We start from the raw sequence: 18,558 nt of genomic DNA, 5'->3' as shown, positions 1-18,558 counted from the left end.
CAGATGGCCACAGGCCGGCGGCCCCAGGCAGCGCGGGGCAGCGGGTGTGGAGTACAGTCTTCAATTTTGTCCTTTATTTCAAATTCCGTATCACTCATAGTGCAAGCATTTCCTTTGTGCTATGTAATAAGTTCTTTAAAGGTTTTTAAGATGGCTCCATTGAGTTAACCTTCCCTCCTGGTGGGGCTTCTATACCATGTCCCTTCCCTTGTTGCAAATAACACTGCGGTGGCATTGGCCGGCTGCGACTGGGGGTGATTTCACGAGTGTGTCGGACCCCAGGAACCCTGAGGGCTGTAGTTTTCTCTTCTGCTTCCTCCTTCGCTAAGGCCATACCACCTCCGTCACAAATGTGCTTTGAGGAGTCCTGCCTCCCACATTCCCTGACTTTAGCCCAGTGCAGGTAGGAGACAGGTGACTGCACTTGCAGAACTGAGTAAAATACAATTTGGTGGCTGCAGCGTGATGGTCTGCGTGCTGCTTCTTGCAACAAAGCGCAGAGGCTCCTTGGTCCTGGCCACTCCGGCTGTTTGGGCACTTCTCTGTCCCTGTGTCTCTGGCCTGTCCACGTGGACCCCGCGGACACTCGTCTCCACATCAGCGAGGGGGGCAGGGAGGCACTGAGCTGCTGAGAGGGGTGGCTGTGCACGGCCACACAGCTGGCCTTGGTCACTGTCTTTTTAACTTTGTTAGACTCAGTTGTGATGAGGACGCATCTACAACACTTCTGGGTGCCGATGACAAATGGGAAGACAGGGGTGTAAGTGACTGAGGGTGTAAGGGACTAATGGGCTCTATGGGGGGCTCTGGGCCCCGGGAAAAGGGCGGGGCGGGGGGCACAGTGGGCCTGGCAGGGGGTGACAAAAAGGCAAACAGAGGGCGCCAAGGCAAACCCATGGACCACGACCTTCATTTGGTTCTGCACTCAGGACAATGGTTCCTTGTCGCCGTGGGGTTTTAAAACCCCAAGACTCAGAACGAAGGCTGGCTGGGAGGGATTTGTGGAGTCACAAGGAACACGGTAAAAGCAGATTTATTAATCTGACGTATTATGTTGCTAATTAATTCAGGCCCAAAGCAAGCCTGTACTTTTCTGTTAGTGTTTCCTTACGCTGGGGAGGCCACGTTGGGGGTTGAAGGAGACCTGGTATTATTTTCCCTTAAAACCACCTAGAAATGTAAGCATTTATGAAGCTCCTGTTATGCACCAAGCCCTGTGAGAGTGTTAATGTACCCTATTAAGAGCTTGTCATTTTCAAGTTCCCACCCTCCTGCCATCGTAACTAGGAAGTGCTAAGCGTTTGCAGTGCTGTGAGACCCGAGACCATCAGGGGTTCTTTGGCCCAACCGGCATGACCACAGCCCCCACAAAGTAATCTTCCACTGCAGGCGCCCAGATGCTCTCTGGGCTGGCGAGATTACCCTTCCTGTCCCGGCTGGTCTGCTCTCGGGTCCTCCCTCGACTCAGCTGGCCGGCCTCCGAGGTTTCCTCTCTGGTAATTCTGCCTGCGACAGCGCTCAGGGCTCCTGGGTGGCAGGATCAAAGCCTAGTGGGCGAGCGAGGCCTTGTGGCTCCCTGCCACTGGAGTCTTTCCTCCAGCATTGATGTCCCCAAAATACAATGACAATTTAACAAATATTTAAGTGTCTACTATTTGCCAGGCGCAGGAAACACAACAGTAAACAAGGCAGGCCAGGTTCCTCTCAGGACACCTCCACCTAGGAGGACAAACGTGCTACTTACTGCCTGACAAGAGCTTTCTCACTTAGGGCCTCGCGAGGTTTTGGAAGGTGGACTGGGCCCGCCATCTGGCTTCTGACCCCTCCCAGCTACTGTCAGGTGTCTTGGGCAAACCGCTCATCTGTCTCTCTATACACTACACGGCGTTGATCACAGACCCTGACCAGTCGTTTCTGCAATGTTGACGCGAAATAATGCACATAAACGCTAGGCTAGCGGTTCCCAAACTTCGGTGCACATTACACAACTTGCAAAACTGTACCTCGCCTCCAAGTAATTGGCCTGGGTTTTGGCATTTTCAAACATCCCCAGGCGCTAGGCACTGAGTAAGAGCTCAACAGAGGACAACTACCAGAAAAGCCCATTTTACAGATTAAGAGATTAAGGCCAGGCAACGCGGACGCCAAGGCGACGTTCTGAGGCCTCCTACCCTCCGCCAGGATGGAGCCAGGCCCCTCCTCTCGCGCACACCTGCCCAGAGGCAGGGGCGCCCATCGATGCGCTCCGCCGCTCGGCTCCCCACGCCTGGTCCCTGCCCGCTCGAGCCCCTTCCCCCTCCCGGCCGCTTCCCACTTCCAAGATGGCCGCGGGTGGAGCCGACCAGGTAAGGAGGCCCTAGGCGAGTGTCCACGGGGGCTCTGCGAACCAGAAGATCCCCTCAGGCACCTCTCGCGACCCCGCTTTGTCCTCGGGAGAGAAAAGGGCCGGCGACGCCGCTACGGGGCCCTCGGGGGACTGGCGAGTGGGCCGCAGGAAGGGCTGCGGGGCGAGCGTCGAGTTTCAGGAGCTGCAGCGGTGGCGCGGCGGGAGGCGGCAGCTCCGGCAGAAGAGCAGCCGCGGCCGGCAGGGGACGGGGCGGGGCGAGGGCGCGCGGGGCGGGGCGAGGGCGCGCGGGGCGGGGCGAGGGCGCGCGGGGCGGGGCGAGGGCGCGCTCCGCCGTTGGCCGCAGGCGGCTCGCGCGCACCTGCTCCCCGGACTCGCTCCCTGCCGCGCTCCAGGCATTCTCGCCGCGCAAGCTGCGGGTCCCGCGGGACCTGGGGGTACCTGCGCGCCGGGATGGAGTCGGAGCCGAGCTAACTCCGGTACTGAGGGCCTGCGGCGGGGGCGGGGCTGGAAGGGGCCCGAGGCGCGCGGGGCCGCTGCCACCTGCTGCTGCGTCGGCCGGAGCGGGGAGGCGGCCTCAGGCGGGCGGGGTGGGGGCGATGGCCAGCGCCCGCCCGGGTCCTGACCCGGCGCCCCCTCGCTGCGCGGTCGCCGCTTTGCCCCGCGCTGGGGAGCGCGTGCGGCCGAGGGAACTCTATGGGGCCCCGGCGGCACTTGGCGCTCGACCGCCCCTCAGTGAGACGCGCGCTCTGACACACTTCTTTTCCGGAACTTGACGAAGTTTGCCCCCTCAAATGCGCGAGGCTCCCGGCTCGGAGTGGAGCCGGCTCGGCGCGTGGATCTGCCCCTCCCGGCCGCCGGGACCCTTCCACCGCGGAGTCCCCGGCTCCTTGGATTCCCCCCTCCACCAGAGGTGGAGCCTCTGACCCCCTTCCTTCTTGGAATCCCTGTTCCTAGGCCTCAGACACTACCTACTCGGACACTGTGCCTCTGCCAAGGACTCCCATCCCCCGGCCATGGACCCCCTGTGCCTCGGTGACCCAGGCCGGGGGGCCCCAGCCGGGGTGTGTCGGGGGTGAGGGGTGCCGCCCAGGCGGTCCTTGCTGCGCAGGGAGCTGCCTGGAGGAAGGAGTCGGCGCTGGGAGCTGAGGCGGCGAGGCGGCGGTGGAGCGGACTGGCCCTGCACGCTCTAGTCCCGAGGCCCCACACTGGGCACAAGTGGCGGGGCCCTTGCCTGGGCACGTGAAACCATTTCTGCCCTAAAATTGCACAGGGTACTGTTTTTGCCAAGGTGGAGAGGGCAGCTGTGCGTTGGAGGGTTGTCCGTGCAGGAGGCCTTGCGGCCGGTGTCTGGTGCTGTGGCCCTCGCCCTTGTCCCGGCGCCTTTCCGGAGGGCGTGTTGCTGCCGAGCCTTCAGGTCTGAGCGCCGGGCACCGGGAGGGGCTTTGCCCGGGCCGGCTCTCCTTCGGCAGCCTCGGAACACTTCCTCCTGCCCTGCTCGTCTGGCCAGGACCAGCCCCCGTCTCAAGCTTGGGAGCCACTTCTTCCCCGTGTATTATTACATACCCTGCTCTGTCCCCGGTGCCCCTATACCCCCAGGCTGTCTTAGGTCTCGCATCTCTTCGACTCCTTGAGTTTGTGGGCTCCACCTGGTCCCCAGCCCTGGTGAGAACCTGGCTGTTGGACTTGGGCCCAGCATTGAGGGATCGCACCGTTTGGGAAACTAAACTAGGGAAGTAATGTGATGCACTGGCTCAGGGTCACCTGACGGGGGACAGGGGAAGGTGGGATTCCAGGTCTGCGCACCTCGGTGTCCCCCACGGTCCCGGGAGGCCGTGCGCAGCACCTCACCGGGCCTGGGTGGGCTGGCTCCAGGTCGGTGAGAGTGTTCACTGGGCACTGCTCACTGCCTCCCGTCCTCGCCACAGGCCCCCTCCCGCCCCCTCTGCACCCTCATTTTTCCTCCCCGCTGTCCCGTGAGTCACTCCTGTTCTTCATGCGTCCACTTCCCTGTGCGGGTGCCCTGCTGAAGGCCTCCCCTACCAGGGAGGGCCCCGCCTCTCAGAGCACCTGTTTGGGAGTCTGTCTCCCCCACGGGTCCGAGCCTCTGGCCTTCCTGTCGCAGCCGCAGAGTGGGGAATGCCTACCCAGCGTGCTGTGCTTGCTGGGGAGCCTTTGAGACCTTGGAGAAGATTTGTCATCAAAATAGACATTAAAAGTATGTGAAAGCATTTTAGGGAAATGGCTGTTTTGTTTGTTATGTGTGATTTAGGGTGGATAGAAACTTTCTAGGGCCTGGGTTTAGGATTCAGAATGTCATGCTGGAAGGACCTCAGGCAGATCAGTTGGGCTGATCGCCTCGTTTCACAGGTGGGGAAGTGGAGGCCCAGAGCTGTCAGTGCCGCCGCGCAGAGAGAGGAGAGATGTCAGGGACAGGAAGAAGCTGTGCAGGGAGGCTGTGCGGGCAGGCTGGTTGTGTCTGAGCTTGCTCATGCAAATGAGTTGCTAAAATAGTGGGCCAGAGCTGACTGGCCCTATCTGGTGCCCAGGAAAGAAGAACACCAGCCAGCTTTCCAAGGCTTAACTCTCACCTGGCACAGCTCTAGAGGCTTGCGGGGATTACCTCCCTAATCCGTCAGCTGCCTAAGGAGAGAGGGTCTGCTGTTGGCCCCATTTGAAATTAAGGCACAGAATCAAGAAACTTGTGCAAAGTCATATGAAATGAAAGACTGGGATTTGACCCCAGACAGGCTACCTCCAGAACCTTCCCCCTTGTTTATTTTACTTTTAAAAAGTTCCTATTGAAGCTAACATACACGCAGAAAAAGCTGTTAACCGTTGAGCCGCGCTCCTCAGCGCTCCAGCAAGTCATTTCTGTGGCTTTGATGTCAGGCCCGGTTTGAGTCCAGTTCCTGTTCCTGTGTGAGCCCCGGTGACGTACTCAGCCCCTCCGAACCTCAGCATCCTCAGAGCACTCACAGGGCCTGTGGTGACGGAGGCACCCAGCACCTTTGGCCGTGGCAAGTCTCCGGTAAACAGCGCCTTTTATTAGTAATCGGGAGTGTAAATGATGTTGGCTTTCGGAAGTGGCCCGAATGTCTCCCTCACCTGCCAGTTGCCCCTGTCACAGAGGTGCTTGTGAAGATTTGTTTTGGTAAATCACTAAATGGAGTTGAAACATTTTGGGGTCATGGGGAAGTCCCCACGCATTGAAAGCTCCTAGTTTAAAATGCCCCCACTTGTGCCTTTCAACATAGCCACTATCAGACACTGTAATGTCAGTGTTTGCTCCTTAGGTCTGTAAAGGGGCCTTTGGGGACCCTCACCAGCTTAGCCCCAGTTTCTGCCTAGTTTGCTGGTGGAACAAAACTTAACTAAACAACATTGTGTTAAATTCCAGGTGCCTAAAAGTTGCCATTTACCCTGCAGAGGAGTATATTGAGCTAAGAAATTTTTATTTTTAGGATTTAAAAAAATTCTAAATAACCCATTTAAAAACCAGACTACTTTTATAGCTGACTTTTCATCCTACAAAATACAGATCAACCCATTGTTTTAGGCCATTGTGCAAGCCATGTGAAGAGGAAGTGTTTTAGGGTCAGGTCAGCCCTGGCACAACCACTTTGTCACATGTACCTTCTGTGCCTGTCGCGTGTCTGTGAGCTGGTAATGAAGGGGTCGTGGAGGTCACGCAGAGGGCGAGTGTGAACACGGACCACTGAACACGGCGCCTAGCGTGTGACGCGTGCTTGGCGAGCAGGGGCCGCTGCTGTGGTTAATTGTTAATGCTGAGCCACCTGAGCCCTGGGCCGTCCTGTGCCTTCCTTTCCTGGAGCCTTTCTGCCCGGGCCAGGTCCTGAGTTAAAAAGAGGAAGGTGGTGGGCGGTGCTGCGGAGCCCTCTGCGGAGCCGGCTCATCCACAGGGGAAGTGCCACGCAGAGAGTGGTGCGCTGGACGCTGGAGAGGAAGGGTAGGGAGTCGGGGCGGGGCTGGGTTGATGGGCAGCGAGGCAGTGAAACTGAGTGCCCGCAGCCTCCTGGGCGGACCAGGGAGAGCAGCGTCGACCGGCGCTGACGGGCGCGAGGGGGTGGCTCTCCTCCGCAGTCTCCAGAGAGGAGCCGGACCAGGAGGGCTGCGTCGTGGACGGCAAGGAGCCGGAGGACGTCTGCGTGGACGGGCGGTGCGCCCTCTCCCGGAACCCACCAACGAGTGCACTTTCCTGCCTAGGGACACATCTAAATCATCTGGTTTTGGCTTCATAAACTCTTTTATTCATGAAGACTTAGTCAAGACTTAGTCCTATTGCTTTTTGTGGAGGAGAAAATTAAACTGTTGCTTCCAGATGGAATTGTTTCGCAGCCTTATTCAGAACCACGGGCAGAGCCACTGTCCCTGTTCCGACGTGTATTGACCCAGGACGTGGCCCCAGCGGAGGGCAGCTTGTTCGAATCCCTCGGGGCTCTGCTGCCTGCAGCGCCCAGCCTCACAGCAGGCGAAGGAGTTCAGGTGGTCGTGCTGCCCAGGGCGAATGCAGCCTCCCTCTTTGCCATGCGTGACGGCTTGTGCGTTTTCTCTGGTCTGGGAGGTGGCGGCTGGTCATCACTGCACTTGGATCGAGCGTGTCCGTGGCTGCTGCCAGGGTGTGCCCGAGAGCCTGCGGTGCGCCCTGTGGTGGCCACTGCGGCGGGCTTGCGTTCTCGGGCCGTTGTGGTGTGGCCTTGGGGAAGCAGCTGTGGAGGGGGAGTTGTGTTTTACTTTCCTGCGCCGTGCACCGCGGGCAGCGTTCCTCGCTGGCAGGCCTGGCAGCAGACGTGAGGCGCAGGTGGTCATCGCTCCCTTGCTGTGTCTGTCGTCCACTCATGTGCCAGGAGCCCTCTGGGACGGATTTTTTTCCTTGTCTTGTTTCCTCTGCTGCTTACCTCGTTTTTGGAACATAACCCATTTCTCAGCAGATGTTTCTTAGATGGACTGTTCCTGAAACCTGCCCACTTAGAATGTAGTTGTCAGTAATAGTTAATTAGGCAAATAGATTTTTGAATCCTTAATCCATGCCAGGCATTTGGCCAGGCTGTGGTGTCCGGGAGCTATTAGTGCTGTGCCTTCCTGGAGCTTTGAAGCCAGTGCAGGGAGACGTGGGGACAGTTGTAAATATAGTCGTTTTACGTGGGATGGAGCCAAGAGGAGCCAAGGAGGAGGGAGGGCCTGCAGCTTCCTGGGAGAGGTAGGAAAGCTTCTCAGAGGAGGTGGCCTTGGAAGTGCGCTGTCTCCTGGTGGCATCTGCTGCCAGGTCCCGAGGGGCACGGAAGGCCCAGCTGGGAGAGTATGCGGGCATGGCGCCGTTACCCTGGGTGCGAGAGGGCCGAGAGCAGCACCAGCGTGGGGCTGGGGGGCCAGCAGGGACGGATCTGGCGCACCCTGTGCCAGCTCGGGGAATGCAGGCTTATTCTGTCTTTAGAAACGTGTGACTTGGAGGCAGGCCACTGGCAGCCGGCCTCCTGGCGGGCGTCCAGAGCTCGCCCCGCGGCCTGTCTCAGCAGGCGCGTCGACCCCCACCTCCCCCCGGCCGCAGGGCGCCCCTGGAAGGCGGGGCACTCCCGGGAGTGCGGCTCCTGGTTTTCCAGGGCTGGAGGCACCAGGTGGGCACGTTTGAGGACAGGTGGCCTCAGCCCTTGCAGATTTTGGTTTTAGGGTGTGTTGCAAGTGAAGGTAGTTTTTCCCTTTTAGGTTTATTTCCCTGAAGGAACACCCTGTTCCTGAAGCTTAAGGAACTTAAACTGGACTTGGAACCAGCAGAGGCCTCCACGGTGGCTCAGCGGCTCCCTTAGAGGAGGCCCTCGGCTGCTCTCTGCGGAGGCGGAGGGAGGACGGGGCGCGAGGCCCGCGCCTGTGCTTCCCGTTCCTCCCTGTGCGCTTTCACGGGTGACTCAGGAGAAGGGGTCCCTGGGTTCGCTTAATGCACTTGTTACGCGTTTCTGTCACTCCTGTATTTCAGTTCAAACTCATGTATATATATATATTTTTGCAGGTACTTGAGCTTTTAATGTGGCTAAAATAGAGAAAGCTTCTGTTTATTGGGTGCCTGCTGTGTGGCAGGTGCAGGGTGCGCCAGCCGGGCGCTTTCACCAAACCCCCTCCTTTCAGTGACCGCCAGGCCACCTGGGATTTCTGTGGGATGGCCCCTTGCCACTGCTGGGGAGGAGGGAAGTTGAGGCTCAGAAAGGCTCGCGTCTCCCCCGCCCCCGAGGTCGCCCCAGCTGGCAGGTGGCGGAGTCAGAGCCTTGGCCTGGCTTGTCCGAGGCTGTCCCTCTGCAGGGTTTCCTCTTGAGGTTGGGCTTTCTGCCACTTTGACCTGTTGGAGTGTTGGTGGTCTTTTGATAATTCTCATGACCTTTGACGTCACCAAAGATTAACTCTTAACTATGGTTTTCCCTTTTAATTGAAATAGAAAAGCAGAACTTTCAGGCTTGTGCAGGGCTGGCTTGCCCTGTCTCCCTTGTGTGAGCCCTGTCGTTTCGCGGCGTGGGCTCAGTTCCGAGACTCCCGGAGCAGGGTCCCCGAGGCAGTTTGTGGTGACCTAGCTCGGGAGTAGCTCAGGACCTGCCGGGGACCCTGGGAGGGCCACAGCCCAGGAAATTCAGAGCGGTGTGAGCTGAAAAGCCTTTAAAATGTGTTCACATGCAGTGAGCTGGGCTCAGATACTTTTGGGGGATGAACTGAGTTTTTACTGTGAATTTTTTAATTTTTATTTATTTTTAATTAAATAATTAATTGTTTTTTGCATCGCCACATATCTCCCCTCCACCCTCTTCCATCTCCTGTACCCGTCTCCGCGCAGTTACCAACTGCACTGTTGCCCGTGCCTGGAGAACACTTGTTTATACGCAGCACTTGACAGTTTCGTTTCTGTATTAAACTCTAGTTTTGTTTGCATTTTTGTTTTGATGCAGCACAGTGTGGTTCCACTTTTCTAGAGAAACTGATAGCCCATGAGTGTAACGTCATGCTTAGATAATCCTTCTTCACTGGGTCCCATTCCAGGTTTTTATATGTGGTTCAGTCTATTTCTGAATTCTGCATTTTGATTCATTCCTTCATATTTCTATTTCTGCCCCAGCGCTCCACTGACTGGTTCCTTCATTTTCGGGGTGGGAAGGAGATGAACCCCTCCTCCCTTTTCTGCTCTTAGTGAATTCTCTTTGGGTTGTTGAGGGGCCAGATTCCTGAAGGGGAGCTGGAAGACTTTTTTATAAAAACTAAAAAAACACACAGGAGGGCGTGGTAGTGGGGGGGGGCGTGGTTGTCGGAGGCGCGGTTGTCGGAGGGCGCGGTTGTCGGAGGGCGTGGTTGCAGCCCAGCCTGGGCGCCCTACGAGACTTTCCGTGTGCTGACGGCAGCTGCCCACAGCCTGCTGGATGGCGCCTGCTGATAGGAGCCCACTGAGCGCTTCCTCTCTGTGGTGCTTAAGTGAACTCCCGCGGCAGCGTGGGGGGCCAGGCCGGGACCCAGGACCGTCCTGTGGTGGTCTGCTCCACAGAGCCAGATCTCTTTAGTTTTGACATTTTTAGAGGACAGTAGAGGGTGACGTCCCATATGCCAGGGCATTCAGTCCCCTGGGGACGACGCTGTCCAAGGGGGTACCCCTCCCGCCCCTCCTCCCCACCCCAGTCTTAAGCCAGAGGATGGCGGGCAGGGCCCTGGGGGGATGTCACTGGCCGTTTTGACATCTCACTCAAGCCTATCGTGGAGGGTTCTGGTCTTCCTTTTGCTGTTGTCACTCAATCTGTCCTCACTGAGCCAGCCTGCTGTCGGGAGTGTCTCTCACTCCACAGGAGGCCCTTCATCCGGTAGGTGTGGCCCCTCCAGGGGTCGGCCCCCACGTCCCAGCCCTGCTGCTAAGGAAAACGTGAGCTTGGGCCCGTTTCCTGAGCTCTGCGCCTCAGGTTCCCCTGTGGAAAGGGGGACAGTGAGCGTCAGCTCTGAGGCCCGAGTGAGGTGATGACAGCGTTTGTGGGGGCCGCTGCTGGTGGCGATGTGGTCGGGGTAACCTCGCTGCATGTTGCGTGTACCATTGATCTTGTTTTAAAAACAACTTGAGTTTTTTAAAGAAAACCTCACCTGAGGATATGTTTATTGATTTGAGAGAGAGAGAGAGAGAGAGAGAGAGAGAGAGAAACATCGATTTGTTGCCTCCAGGGACTGAACCTGCAACCTAGGCATGTGCCCTGATTGGGAATCACACCTGCAAACTTTTGGTGCAGAGGACAGCGTTCCAGCCCACGGAGCCCTCTGGCCAGGACAAAGCAGCTTGATTTTTATGCTGTCTCAGAGCAAGGAGAACGTTGGCTTATATATGGGGTTATGAATTCACATGCTTTCAACTGAGCCTGTTTATCATTTAAAAAAGAACAAACCCAAAACAACTTTGCCTGGCACAGCCCTCATGCTGTTGCTGGAGCTGCGCTGGGGTCACAGATGTGACTGGCGGGTGGCGATGAGGATGGCGCAGGTGATTATTTTATCCATTTTTACCCTACGTGTATTTTTTATTTGAGTTACCTTCCTGTTTGTTATTTTATATCATGATAATTTATGTTAAACCTCCAGCTGCCAGTCTTGAATTAGAAGTTGGGTATGCAGGACTTTTTTCAAGGGATCTCTCTTTAACAAAGGTGTCAGAACTTTGGAGCTGTGCATCGGAGGAGTGGCGTCTTTGGCTTTTACCCCCACGGCCCTAATTTCCATGTTGGTGTTTTTCCTAGTTTCTCCTTGGACCAAGATGACTGATGGAAGCCTTTCCAGCTCTACGAATGGCGTAGCCCTGATGGGCGTTCTGGATGGGCAGCCAGGAAACCACATCCAGAACCTGCAGCGCAGGAATCTCAAGGCGCCCCGGTCCCTGTCGTTGTCTGCGTATGGGCCCAAGCTGAGACTTGGGGCGCCGGATCAGCACAGCCTGCAGTCGGTGGACTCAGGCATTCCTACCCTGGAGATCAGCAACCCGGAGCCCGTGCCCTGCAGCGTGGTGCACGTGAAGAGGAAGCAGTCTGAGTCGGAGATAGTCCCTGAGCGGGCCTGCCAGAGCGCGTGCCCGCTGCCCTCCTGCGCGCCGGCGGCCCCCTCCGGCGCTGAGGGGGAGCAGAGCGTGCGGAAGTCCTCCACGTTCCCCAGGACGGGCTACGACTCGGTCAAGCTCTACAGTCCCGCCTCCAAAGCCCTGAGCCGCAGCGACGATGTCTCGGTCTGCAGCGTGTCCAGTCTTGGCACAGAGTTGTCCGCCACACTGTCCGTCAGCAATGAGGACATCTTGGACCTTGTGGTCACGAGCAGCTCCAGTGCCATCGTGACCCTGGAGAATGATGATGACCCACAGTTTACTGACGTCACCTTGAGCTCCACCAAGGAAAGCCATGACCCGCACCCGCAGGACTGTGTAGATGCCGTTGCGGAGGGAAGTAAATTGAAAATACTGGGACCGTTCAGTAACTTCTTTACCAGGTAACACATCTTTGTTTCTCTGGAAGATGTCGGTTCCTGAATGCAGACCAGTTGAACTGTTCTTGTCGAGCATGCGTTGCATGTTTCCTGCCCCGTTGAGCAGGCCCCTGTCGCACCAGTAATCACGCCCTGAATCCTGCAGAGCGTCGGGTAGGACTGATCTGTTGGTGACGCTGCTCTTTGATTCCTTCTGCTAGCTGTCGCTCCTGTGTCCCTGGCGCGCTCGCACAGTCTGTTGTCACTTCCTGGCTTCTGACCGGCTGCGGCTGAGGATGACTCACAAGCGGTCTACGTTAGCAGATCAGTAGCCTTACTTTGTCAGTCTTAACCTCTGAAGGGCCCTTCATGCTAACACCTTGAATTTCTTGTGCCAGCCAGAGGGTGCTGGTGAGGCTGGTACCAGAGTGAGTAACCCACATTTCCAGCTCCTGCCCTCATTTGCGTAACTCGGAGCTGGCATTTTTGGGCTCTCCTGGTTGTGTCCCCATGCTCCTGCGTGGTTGTGCACCGGGGTTCATGTTCTGGCCTCGGCGTCGCTGCTGAGGTGTGTGCTCTCACTTGTTTTGGACAAGATTGTGCACTCCACTCCCTATAGCGCTCTGTCACCCCGGTGCCAAACCAGGGCTGCTGGGGGTCCCCGTGGGGACAGCTTCTGCAGCATCGGCCCCCTACTGGTATCTTTGTGTACATTCAGCAAGTGTTTGTGTCCCAGGCTCTGCCCTTGGCAGGCAGTGCAGGCGCCACGCAGCGGTGGAAGCGGTCACAGGTAGACGTGGGTGGGCTTCCAGGTGGGGGTGGTGGAGCGGGCACAGCAGTCAGGCCCATGAACAAACGGGAGCCCCCAAATCGCAAAACTCTGTGAGGAGGGCGCGGGGGTGGCGGAGCGTGCAGGGAGTGGCCGGCTGCCCCACAGCGGCCCCTTGGAGGGTCTGGCCCCGGGCTCGGCGGTGGGAGCACATCTGCGGTTGACCCTGGCTGCCCCTGTGTGCACTGCCAGCAAACCCCGTGCTGGATGCTGCAGCGCACGTGTCCCGCCGAGGTGCTGGGATGTGCTGGCCGGAGCTGGCCAGGACATCTGGACTGGGCACACACAAGCTGACCCTTGCTGCTGCCTCCGTGGCGTCCTTAGCTGCACGTGGAGACCATCTCAGATGAGTCCAGGACCAGTCCCGAGCGAACCGGCCTGCGGCATGACAGTGTTCCGTAGGGCGCCTCCTCTCTGATGAGCCGACAGGCAGACGTGCTGCTACCGTGAGTAGCGCTCCCGGTCTCCGAATGCAGTCACCAGCGATCGCCCCCGCTGGGAGCGGCCCGGGAACTTTGGGGGAGGCTGTCTGTCACCCTGCCTGCCGAAGCTGTGGCCCTGAAACCGTGTCATGGCAGCGCGGCTCTGTGGCTGAGCGGATCCCTTTGCTTGGACCAGCGTCGTCGCTGTTTCCTGTTTGCGAACACCCCTGGGTGCCTGTTCACGCGGCCCCTTGGGGCCATCCCGGACCTCCAGGACCAGGCTCCCAGCGAAGGGCCCAGGGGACAGGTTCCTACAGTCACTGGGGGTCCTTGCTGCAACGGAGGGTGGCTGGGAAGCTGCCCCGAGGAGAGAGCTTAGCTTTGGAATTCAGGAGCCTGGGCCCTGTCCCAGCTGTGTGACCCGGCGCAGGTCGCTTCACCATGGCGTTAGCTGTCTCTCTCACCTCGGAGACAGCGCGAGTGAGTGCTCCCACGGGCACTGGCGTGTCTCGTCCGCCTCCCTGAGCCTCGTCGTCCTCGTCGTCCTCGTCGTCCTCGTCGTCCTCGTCGTCCTCGTCGTCCTCGTCGTCCTCGTCGTCCTGCGCTTTCTGTCTCGGCCTCCTCATCCGCGTGGTAGGCGTGATGGGGCCTTTGCCCTGGGCCTCTGGGGAGGAGGTGGCCCCGGCGGGGGGGCTTCGCTGCCCTGCGGCTTACAGTGGCAACCCGCCCCGCCCCGGCCTGCCTGCCGCTTTCCTCTGCCGGCCTGTGGGTGCTCTCCTGCGCAGGGAGCCCCGTCTGTTCCTGCAGGTCCCCTGCAGCCCCTGGCTCTGCGAAGTCCTTGCTGGCTTTGTGTCCCAGAAGTCAGATGTCTCCTCTTTGCCTCAGTCCTTGCCTCTTGTTTCCTTGTCTTTGTCTCGGTGGCTGCAACACTGCTGTGAGCCCTCATTAGGTTCCTCTGGGCGGCCGGTGGAATATCAGGGACAAACGAATCACGTACATGATATCATGGGCAAACTCAGGGTGCGTTTCTTGTCTTAGGATCTTAAAGTGTTAGAGGAGAGTTTATTTTTCCTAAATATTTTATTTATTTTTAGAGAGAGGGAAGGGAGGGAGAAAGGTCGATGCACAAGAGAAATATCGAATGGTTGCACACCCCGACCTGGGGACCTGGCCCACAACCCAGGCAGGTGCCCTGACCTGGAATGGCATCAGCGACCCTTGGTTTGCAGGCCGGCCCTCAGTCCGCTGAACCACAGCAGCCAGGGCTAGAGTTTCAATATAGAATTCCTTTGAAGGGGAAAGGGCTTTGTGCCAAAAACGTTTGGAACCTACTAAACACTTTATGGGTGAGTGAATTCACAGGGGTGTCACCGCGAGGGCCTGGCCCGCAGCAGGCGCTCGCAGGGCTGCGGGCCGTGGGAGTGTTGGTCCAGGGCAGGTCCTTTGTTCCCAGCCCAGGCCTCTGAGCCATCTTGTTGCTTCACTTGAGCCCCTGAGCCCCAGCAACTCTCCCGACCCGGGTGCCCTCTGCCCTCCATCTCCGCCCTGAGCCCTCTGCTGAGGGGTAGGAGGCCACGTGGGCGGTCTTGTGGGAAGCTCATCGAGAGGAAGGGGCTCAGAGGGAGGAAGACGTGGAGGGCGTCGGGGCCCTCGGGAGCAGGCCTGTTGGAGACTCTCCTGAAGAGGGTGGCGGGGGCTGGGGAGCAGGCGCGCAGCGGGAAGGCTGGCTCAGGCCTGCGCACGGCCGCCTGGGAGCTGCAGGCCGGCTCTCGCTTCCTCCTTCAGTCTGCTTCGTGCAGGCTGTGATGCGCATCTCTGGTGGGCGCCACTGACCTCGGAGCTAGTCCCTGCCCTTAAGGAGTGTCTCCCGGGGGAGCGGGGAGACGGACCAGGTACTGCGGGTGGGGCGGGGGTTCAGGAGGCAGGCTGGCCCGGCTCAGTGTGAGCCCTTCTGCTCTGCAGCAACGTGACCTTGGGCAAGTGACTTCATCTCTCTGAGTCTTAACAGAGGCGTAAAGTGCTACGCAAGGTTAGCGATCAAATAGGTGAAGCATCTAGCACACTTCTTGGCAATATCTAAGTAGCAGCTACCTATGATTCTAATGTAAATAATGATTGTGTCTTAAAAATTTTTTTTCTAAAGCTTTTTCCAGTTCTCATTGATAATGTGCATACTTCAGTCAATCTGTGGTTGGAAAAGTGAGGCCAGGATTTCTCCATGTGGGCACTGTTGACATGTCGGGATGGATGAAACTTTGTGGGGGGGGGGGGCGGCGCGGTTTCCTGTGCCCTGAAGGCTGTTCGGCAGCATCCCCTGCCTCTGCCAGTAGCACCGCCAGTTTCGACAATGAGCAAGGGCTAAACATTCCAGGAGGGCGGGGTGGGCAACAGCGCCCGGCCTTTGGGAACCATGGCGCTGGCAGGCTGTGACAGGTCAGCGTTCAGTTGCTCCCTAAAGGAAGTTTGCTGCTGCAGTGTAACTGGAGCAGGACCCTCATCTGCACAGAGGGGAGGGCCTGTCTCAGGGGATCCTCTAAGCCCCGTGCAGTTGAGTGGTGTTGGTCTGGAAGCCCAGGCAGCAGCTGTGAGAGGCCGTGAGTGACACACTTGCATTCCCCAGGAGACGGGTGTCGCGGAGAAGCCCAGGGTAGGGCTGCTACCCTGGAGGGTCGCCATTAGCTCTGACCCCTGCACCTCCTTTTGGGTAGCCCTCCGTTAGGTCTCAGCAGGGATGCCCGAGGGTCCTTGGCTGAAGGGCGATGCTAGGAGAAGGGTGTGCCCAGCGAGGATGGGGACCGGGGCGGGGAGGTGTTACAGTTCCTTGGCTGTGTTTAAGGGACTGTAAGGATGCCTTTTTCCCACCTGCTTCCTGGCTTGGCCGAGAGTCCCTGGGGGCACAGTCTGTGTCCTGTTCACCCTGGCATGGAGCTGAAATTCACAGACAGACCAGAGGGGCAGTGGTTGAGAGCTGGGAGTGCTCAGACCTGGGCTTCGCCCCCAGTTCTGCCATTTTTGACCTGCGTGACCTCAAGAATCAATGTCTGTGATCCCCAGGGCTCCAGAGTGACATGGGATTCATTATACCTCTTTTTATTTTTTTTAAAAAGATTTTATTTATTTTAGAAGGTGGGGGAGGGAGGGGGAGAAAGAGAGGAAGAGAAACCCTTTCACATAACCCCTAAAGGGGAACCTGGCCCGCAACCCAAGCATGTGCCCTGATGGAATCAAACCAGTGACCTCTTGGTTTGCAGGCTGGTGGTCAATCCACCGAACCACGCCAGCCAGGACTAATTGTATCTCTTTGTAAAGAGTTGGTGTGAGGGTTAAAGAAGATAACACAGGTAAAGTTTTGGGCAGAGCACAGACCCAGAGTGCAGGTTGGATTTCTGGCCCTGCTTTCTACCTTTGCTGGGGTTTCATGCAAGATTCTGCTTTTTTTAAAGATCCTATATGAAAAAGTTTGAAACCACTGGCATAAGAAAAATACATCTTTAAGTAGGCACATTGATTTGCTGTGGAAGTACCCAACCAAAATGTTAGGTCCCGTGCCGATCTAGGCTTTTGGGACTCGGTTATTTGGAAGGGGACGTGAGCAGTGCTTAAGAAGATGGGTGCTCTTTGCTTGCTTGTGGGAGGTGAGTTAGCTTACGAATGGGGTGGGTGCCCTTCAGAGACATGCAACAGCCAGAGCACAGGGAGTCACAGGCGACACCAAGGGCCTGCCAGGTGGCGTTCACAGACCGTGACGTGGCGTGGCAGAGTTCTGTTGGGCCCACTGGTTCGCGCCCCGGACCGTGTTCCTCAGGGTTTATCGGCACGCGCGAGCTGGAGGCAGAGAATGGGCAGAGCCCCTTGCTGCCAGTTCTGGTTATGAATAGAGTGCCAGCCAGGGAGAACTGCAAACTTTGAACTTTTCTATGAAATATGCTTGCTGATGTTCCTGGTGACTTTGACCTGGCATCAGGGATAGACAGGACGCACCTGCTGAATATCTGAGCCCCTGGGGGGTGTGCGCATGTGTGTACGCACCCCTGTGGTACCTGGGAAGGAGCGCTGGCCGCTGTCCCCTTGACCTGGCTGTGTGCTAGCCTGTGGTCGTAGGCCAGGCAGGCATTCCACCCCCCGGGCTCCCGTCCTCGTTGGCAAAACGACCTGAGGATGCCCTCCCAGCAGAGCTGTGAGAGTGCAGGGAGCTGGCGGGTCAGGGGTCGAGCCCCAAGGGCACAAGATAAAGGTCTGCTCTCATCAAGGTGCCCTATGTTGATGGGGGCGCCTAACGGTAGCTGGCTGGAGGGGCTCGGGCCGCCTCCTGAGCAGCTTCCCCTGGAGGAGGCGGTGGCCACCCTGGTCTGGGCGGCACCAGGCCTTCCTCTCCTGAGCGTCAGCTCTTCCGTAGAGACTGGCCCCACACCGGAGACCAGCTCGGGGTGGGGCGGGGGGTGCTGACCGCACAGACTCCCTGTGGCAGACCTGTGTCTTGAAACGCCCTTGTCCCGCTCCAGAGGCCATGCCTTCCTGCAGAAGCCACTCCGCTGCCTTGTGTACATTGTGCTGAGAGCAGAAGGGTGGGGCCGTTGGCGCTGGGCGAGCAGATGTGCCTGTCCGGCGCAGGGCCGCTTGTGCCGGCCGCTCGCCGTCGGCGGGGCTGGCAGGTCCTCTGCAGAAGGCTGGGCGGGAGGCGTCCAGAGGCTCTAACCCAGGGCGGGGAGGTCAGCCTGGGCTCTTCCTCAGGGCGCAGGAGGGGGCTCCTCAGTGGGAAGCGGGCACTGTGGGCTAGCAGGTTGAGGAAGCCCTCCAGGGGCTGGGGCCGCTCTGAGGCCTGAGGCCTGCTGGGGCGGGGCGGGGCGGGGCGGGGCTGGGGCGGGTGGAGACCGGCGGAAGGAGTGGGAGGCCTGGAGCAGGACAGGAGCAGGACAGAAGCAGGGCAGACGTCGTGAGCCAGGGAACCAGCAGGGTGGCCACCTCTGTTACTGACCGAGGTCCGTGGGGCGTCCTGGTCACTCAGGATTCTGCCTTTCTGTCCCTTGTGACCACTCCTCGGGCACATGCTTACCCTGGCTCCTCGGAGCCTGCGGTCTTCCCACCCTGGGGCCTTCCCTTCCCTCTGCGTGGTCCAGGACCAGGTGGGTGTTCAGCAGCTCGGCCCTCGTGGTTACAGAGTGCCTGCCCGTCTTCCCCAGCCACTGAGCTACACAGCTGAGCTCTGACACCGCGGTTTCAGCGCTGGGAGGCCACCGGCGGCCTTGGCCAGAGGTGTTTCCCCGACTCCAGTGAGCTTCCTCAGGAGGTTGTCCTTTGAGTTTGGAGAGGATGCAGGAGGTAACACCCCTCTGCAAACGTGGCTGGCAGGAGCCGCAGGAAGCGGCTGCCTGGGTGCGGGACACACGCAGGAGGTTGTGGGACCCGTCGGTGGCCGCGCAGCCGTGCTCCGGGAGAGCAGCAGGCTTGTGAGCGCCCTGCCGCGGCCCGTGGCGGTGTCGCGTAGGGAGGGC

At 58.6% G+C, this 18,558-nt stretch overlaps 1 protein-coding gene across 3 annotated transcripts in view; it reads left to right on the top strand.

Annotated features, from left to right (window-relative positions):
- Positions 1-2,323: 2,323 nt before the first annotated feature.
- Positions 2,324-18,558, top strand: part of TBC1D14 (TBC1 domain family member 14) — an 89,576-nt gene continuing 73,341 nt past the window's right edge. The window contains exons 1-2 of one of the 3 annotated variants that reach the window (XM_054581911.1): positions 2,324-2,345; positions 11,104-11,839. In XM_054581911.1, coding sequence (XP_054437886.1) covers positions 11,121-11,839 — 719 coding nt within the window. In that variant the 5' untranslated portion in view covers positions 2,324-2,345; positions 11,104-11,120. Of the gene's footprint in view, positions 2,346-2,675; positions 2,824-11,103; positions 11,840-18,558 lie in introns of those variants that run through there. The other 2 variants (XM_054581913.1, XM_054581912.1) reach the window with 2 other exon arrangements.

The sequence above is a fragment of the Pteronotus mesoamericanus genome, unplaced genomic scaffold (genome assembly GCF_021234165.1).
Source record: "Pteronotus mesoamericanus isolate MK-2021 breed Mesoamerican mustached bat unplaced genomic scaffold, CSHL_Meso_final contig_68, whole genome shotgun sequence".
In the NCBI taxonomy this organism is placed as follows: Eukaryota; Metazoa; Chordata; class Mammalia; order Chiroptera; family Mormoopidae; genus Pteronotus; species Pteronotus mesoamericanus.
The sequence above is the reverse complement of the archived record's forward strand: the minus strand, read 5'-3'. Positions and strand labels throughout refer to the sequence as shown.